This window comes from Platichthys flesus, chromosome 7, assembly GCF_949316205.1.
Source record: "Platichthys flesus chromosome 7, fPlaFle2.1, whole genome shotgun sequence".
Lineage (NCBI taxonomy): Eukaryota > Metazoa > Chordata > Actinopteri > Pleuronectiformes > Pleuronectidae > Platichthys > Platichthys flesus.
This window is the reverse complement of record NC_084951.1, coordinates 25,423,538-25,428,978: the sequence shown is the minus strand read 5'-3', so window position 1 is coordinate 25,428,978 and position 5,441 is coordinate 25,423,538. Positions and strand designations below refer to the sequence as shown.

The window sequence follows — 5,441 nt, the reverse complement described above, 5'->3', positions numbered from 1 at the left end:
CAAACGTAAAAAATACGGCTCCGTCAACCTTATCTCAGTCTGACTGGGGGAGGAGCAGCTAGACTTTAATGTCATTTAAGTTCTGCAAGTTGTCGCAGTGTGTGTGTGTGTGTGTGTGTGTGTGTGTGTTTGAGAGAGGGTGTGTGTTATTTCAATCCCTTTTGTGAATGGCTGATTATCACAATCTGTTGGTTAAGTTCAGGGGGAGCAGCAGTGTGAAGCCCTTTCAGAGCCAGAGCCAGACGAGTGGAACAGAGTCGGCATGGCCCAGAAAAGTAACGGTAAGTTCCTGATTACATTCATCTTTATCTTTTTGTTACCTGTTTCTTTCCGAGTGGACTTGATTACAAACAACAGCACTAATAAGACAGAGCTCGGGTGTGAATGAGTGGCAGCGCTAACTCGCCTCTGTGACCAATACGCTAAAGCTCGAGATCTTTATCCTTTGATTCACCTTCCTTTGATGTCTTTTATTCTCATTAGCACTTTTGAAAACCTGATTATTCTGCGTCTCACAAAGACTCACAAAGAAACCTTAATGAAAAAAAACAATAACGGCATAATTATTTTGATTGCAGTCCTCACCTCGGGGGGGTGTCATGTTTTAAATGCCAGGTGTTTTTTATATTCATGAGGAATGGGGAGAATTTAAAAATGAAAAAGGGTAAAGAGGTGTATTGATTCGCTTTTTTTTCTTCCACGAATTACATGAGCCCGTTGAGCCTGTTGTGAAATCCAGCAGGAATTTCTCGTTGCAACAACAGGCAGATTAGTCTCACTGAGCTCCCTTCTCCCCCCCCCCCCCTTCTCTCCCTCCACCATACAGCTCAGTTCTCCATCAGGGAGTACAGGCCTTCAGATCAACTCGTGGTCTCGTCGCTGTTCCGTGACGGGATCCTCGAACACGTGTACCCGGCGTTCTTCAAGGCCCTGAGCCACCCGGACCACGTGGGCGTCGCCCTGAGCATCTCCGTGGCCGGCTACGTGCTCGGCGGCAGCTCCTACTTCCAGGCGTTGCTCTTCGGCGGCGCCTGGGCCGGCCTCATCTACTACTGCTGCCACGAGATCTGCGAGGGCTACATGGCGAGGCGGCTGAGCACAGACATGGCCGACATTCAGGCCCACTACCTGGACAACCCGGATAACGGGTTCTGGGTGGCGGAGGCGGACGTAGGCGGCCAGGCGAAGGTGGTGGGGATGGCGGCGGTGACGGGGAAGAGGGCGGAGGAGGAGAGCGCCAGGTTTGATGACAGGAACGGAGGAGTGGCGGGCGGGGGGTCGGAGCCCGACCAGGACGCCGGAGGGGACGGGAGCCACGGCGAGCTGTCCCACGTGGTCGTGGCTTTCCCACATCGCCGCAGCACCGTGGGCTCGCAGCTGATGCAGAAGGCCCTGGACTTCTGCAAAGAGCGAGGCCACGCCCGCCTCGTCCTGGACGTCAGCTCGCCGCAGACCGCCGCCATCGCCCTGTGCCAGAAAGTCGGCTTCGTTCAAACGGCCTCGCACGGCAACACGCACGCTAATCGCTGGTTCTCCAAACTGGCCCGAATCAACGTGATGCGGATGGAGAAGTTCATTTAGACTTGAACCTCAGCACCTGATTCAACCTCACATGTACAGCACAATAAGAATATGTCAGTTAATTTATGCTTCCTGTCTCGTTGGCTTCTCTCTGCTGAGTCATACCCCCCCCCCCCCCCCCCCCCCCCGTCCCTCTGGCTTGCTCTCATGCTAGTTTGAAACATTAAATTCCATGTTTTTTTTCCACAAAGCAGCATTAATAATGCCAGTTTCCTTGTTTTTCCTCTTGCTTTGATGTATTATGCATACACCTGCACCCCCGACGCGCCGCCGCCCACAACCACAGAGAACAACGGGATTACTCAACTTCCCCCGTTAGCGTCCGAGCGTTATTATTATTTTTCTATTTGCGATGAATATCAATTTGAATTTGTATTGAATTCGTCATTTTGAAGTTATCGAGCTCAGTGGAGAATCAGGCTGAAGGTGAGGGAGGAGAGAAACTCAGCCGGTTTGGAATCAGGAGAACTTTTCTTGATAAGCTTCTTTCCACAGAGAAGTGGAATCCCTCTAATGCCAGCCGACTTCTAAGACCTCACAACGCTTTGCTTAAAATACCGATGAAAAATGCCATAGTATGAGGACACTGGGGGGGGCTTAGAATTCTTTGGAGCTTTAAGAGCGCTGTGTGTGTGTGTGTGTGTTTGGCAGTGTGTGTGTGTGTGTGTGTGTGTGGCATAAACAGAGGATAGAGTTCAGTGGCACTCGGGTCATCACACACAAGGCGAATACCGAGATTATCGACACCAAACAATAGAGAGGCAGCTTAAGAGCCGGGCGTAGGAATCCCTGGTCGCTGCGTGATGGCGAGCGTTCATGAAATAATGTACAACAAGGAGCTTCCTGTCAACTCCCCCGCCGGATGCCAGGAGTTTACGTCCTCAACAAAACCAACAACCTTTGTGCAGCATCAGCTAAACAACGTAGATTTACAGATTTTACCTTTATTGCCTCAGAAATCCCCCGGAGGTGATTAAGCTTTCCAGAATATTATCAGCGCCGCACAGTCGAGGATTATCTCTGAAGAGTGTGTGTGTGCCCACGGACAGTGTAAGTGTGTGTAGTGACAGGAATGGGTTTCAAGAGAGAGTGATGTATGGATAGACACACACAGACACACACACACAGTGTCAGAGGCCTCCAGGTATCAATCACTCCTGCTGAGGCTGTCAGAGGGAAATTAGGCCGGTGGCCAGCAGGCAGGTGCCGAACCAGCCAGAGGGAGATGAGCCTCAATTCTGCTCAACCTGTTGTCGTCCTCTCACAATCACCAGATTGTGATTCACGGCTCGATTGTGATTCCTCTCACACACTCGCCGGACACAATCGAGGCAGTTTGACGATTTGAGGGGAAGTTAAATGGAGAAAAAAAAGCTTTGCAAACACTCTCACAGAAAAGTCTGAATTGCTGCGGCTGCAGTTTTCAACTTAGGAGGCGTTCAGCCACTTAGACGCTTTTTATTTCCTCACAACATCGAGTGCAAGTAGATTTCATTTGGCTGCTTGAACGTTACACGAGCAGCTCCCGCTCTAATCGGGCTGTTTGTCTGGACTGAGCTGAAGCTGGAGGCAGTTTCCTCTCTCAACCTGTTAGAGTGACCGGCAGTGAAGGAGCCGCTGAGAGCTCATTCACTGCTTGAAACATTGCTTGAAATAATCATGATACCTTCCAACTAGCCAGTAGCTAAAGAAGCTGCAGTAAAATGCTGGATTTTCGAGCTGCAAATCAAATGTAATCAATAAAAACATCCACTTTATGATGTTTTATGATAATCATTATTTCTCATTCAGTGAGACATTATGATTATCAGATTGTTTGTTGAGGCCGGTTTGTAAATTAAACCCGAACTGGAGAATCGGTTGTTGTTGCAGCTGTGGTGAACGACTGATGAGTCTCAGCCGCTGCTGCAAAGCACCGGTCCCATGTTTATTCAAAAGTTTATTCAAATTCAAAATAATGTGTCCAAATCGCACCAGAATCATTCATAACGAGTGTTCGGATGAAGAGTTCTAGAGATATAAGAGTGACAGACAGACACAGCCAGAAGGTTGCAGGTTTGAGTCCCGGTTCTTCCTATTTGCAGTTTGCATGTTTCTCCAGCTTCCTCCCACCGTCCAAGGACATGCAGCTTGGGATTAGGTTCATTTCAAATGTGATAGTGAATGGGATCTCAGATGGGATTAACTCCAGACCACCGCACACCCCCAAACCCTCAAGAGGTTCCAGACATGCACAGGATGTTTGCCTGAGAACTCACCTGCTCCTGCACAGTCAGTGTTCAGATGCACGTCTGGCAGCTTTGAGTGCGTGCAGCTCATCTGGATTTTAATCTTCTAGCATTCAGACATCTCCATCGACCGCTGCACAAGCTGCTGAGTCACTGCTTCAATCTGCTCAGTTCAGTGCAGCAGGAACATGTTTGTCTCGAGCAGGAATTCAAAACAGACTTGACAGCTGCCGTCTTGACTTGTCCCAGTGACGTGAGGACTCTCAAGTTGACATCACAGGAGTCTTTCCCAGTCGCCCCCCTCCCACGTGGCCTGAAGACCCGTCCAACATGTCCTAATGGAACCGACCCCAGACTCTGCAGGTTTTCATCATCCCCCCCTCTCAGGCGGCTCTGGGACGCTACACACAGAGATGTGTGATCTCCTGAAACCCTTTAAACCTCCACTTAATGCTTTGTGATAACTTCAGGTGCTTTGTGTCCTAATAAATACTTTCACACCGGAAAGTAAACGTGTATTTTATATTTACCACGGAGGTTAACATGTTTGTTTGTTAGTCAACAGGATTATGACAGATTACCACGAAACTGGATTAAACTTGGGTTATTCATTTAATTGATATACTGATAAAGGACATTTTGCAATTTTTATTTTTATTTTAGAATAATTCGTGCATCTTGATGAAAAAAAAACGACTCGTTTATGTGACGAATATTCATGAGTGTGTGTAATTAGGTGCAGATTCACATAGAAGTCTGGATCTAGTGAATTTAGAGTAATTTTCAGTCATGAACTCCAGGAAACTTCTTCATGATTGCGTCCGGACTTTGTCCTGAGTTTGGAATTCATACAGACAGAATGACAGAAGAAGAAGAATCACTGGAGCGTTGTGGAGGCAGCATGGGACAGAGATCGACCTTGTGCCTTATCACCAAAAGGCTCCAGGATCCTGTCGTCTTTCTAAAGTGGACATTTTTGTCTGTGTTGTTTTCTTTTCTTTGTTCAGTTTTGAATCTGTTGCGTCTCCTGTTGTGTTCTCACATCCACTCCTTATTGTGTAATGTGGTTTTTAAGGGGAGCGTCGGCCTTGGAGGAAAATGCTCTCTACTAAGTGCCCTTCGGGTTCATGTCTGGAATTTATTTTAAATCATCGCTTTGCAGGAAACACATTGAATCTCCTTTGATTGAAAGTTGCACAACAACGACACATGAACACTTTCCAGTCGTGGGAATGAGGGTAACACATTTTCAGGTCAGAGTTTATTAACATGCGGAACGAGAGCGACGAGAGAACTTCATACTTTTACTCCAAGTTTTCTGTCTTTTTTGTTAACATTTGATAACAAATCCTATGGGGGGGGGGGGGGGGTTTCATCCATCTGTGTTTATTGGACTTGAGGTTTTTCCATTCTGAGATAAAGTGTGCAATCAATGAAAAAGGCCCGACTCTCATCAGCTCAAGAAATCCAATTCGAAAACATTTCTTTGTCGACTGCTTTTTAGAACGGGACGGTGTGTGTGTGTGTGTGTGTGTGGGGTGTGTGTGTGTGTGTGTGTGTGTGTGTGCATCTGTGTTTGTGTAGCAGGGATTACCTTGAGTGTTCTCTCCTGTTATCTCATTAATCGGCTTC

At 47.6% G+C, this 5,441-nt stretch overlaps 1 protein-coding gene across 1 annotated transcript; it reads left to right on the top strand.

The window, feature by feature from the left end:
- Positions 1–203: 203 nt before the first annotated feature.
- LOC133957168 (N-acetyltransferase family 8 member 3) lies at positions 204–1,692 on the top strand. The gene is made up of 2 exons (XM_062392629.1): positions 204–281; positions 827–1,692. Exons 1-2 carry the CDS (start codon positions 263–265, stop codon positions 1,579–1,581), a joined length of 774 nt encoding a protein of 257 aa, XP_062248613.1. The 5' UTR covers positions 204–262; the 3' UTR covers positions 1,582–1,692.
- The last annotated feature ends 3,749 nt before the right edge of the window (positions 1,693–5,441 follow it).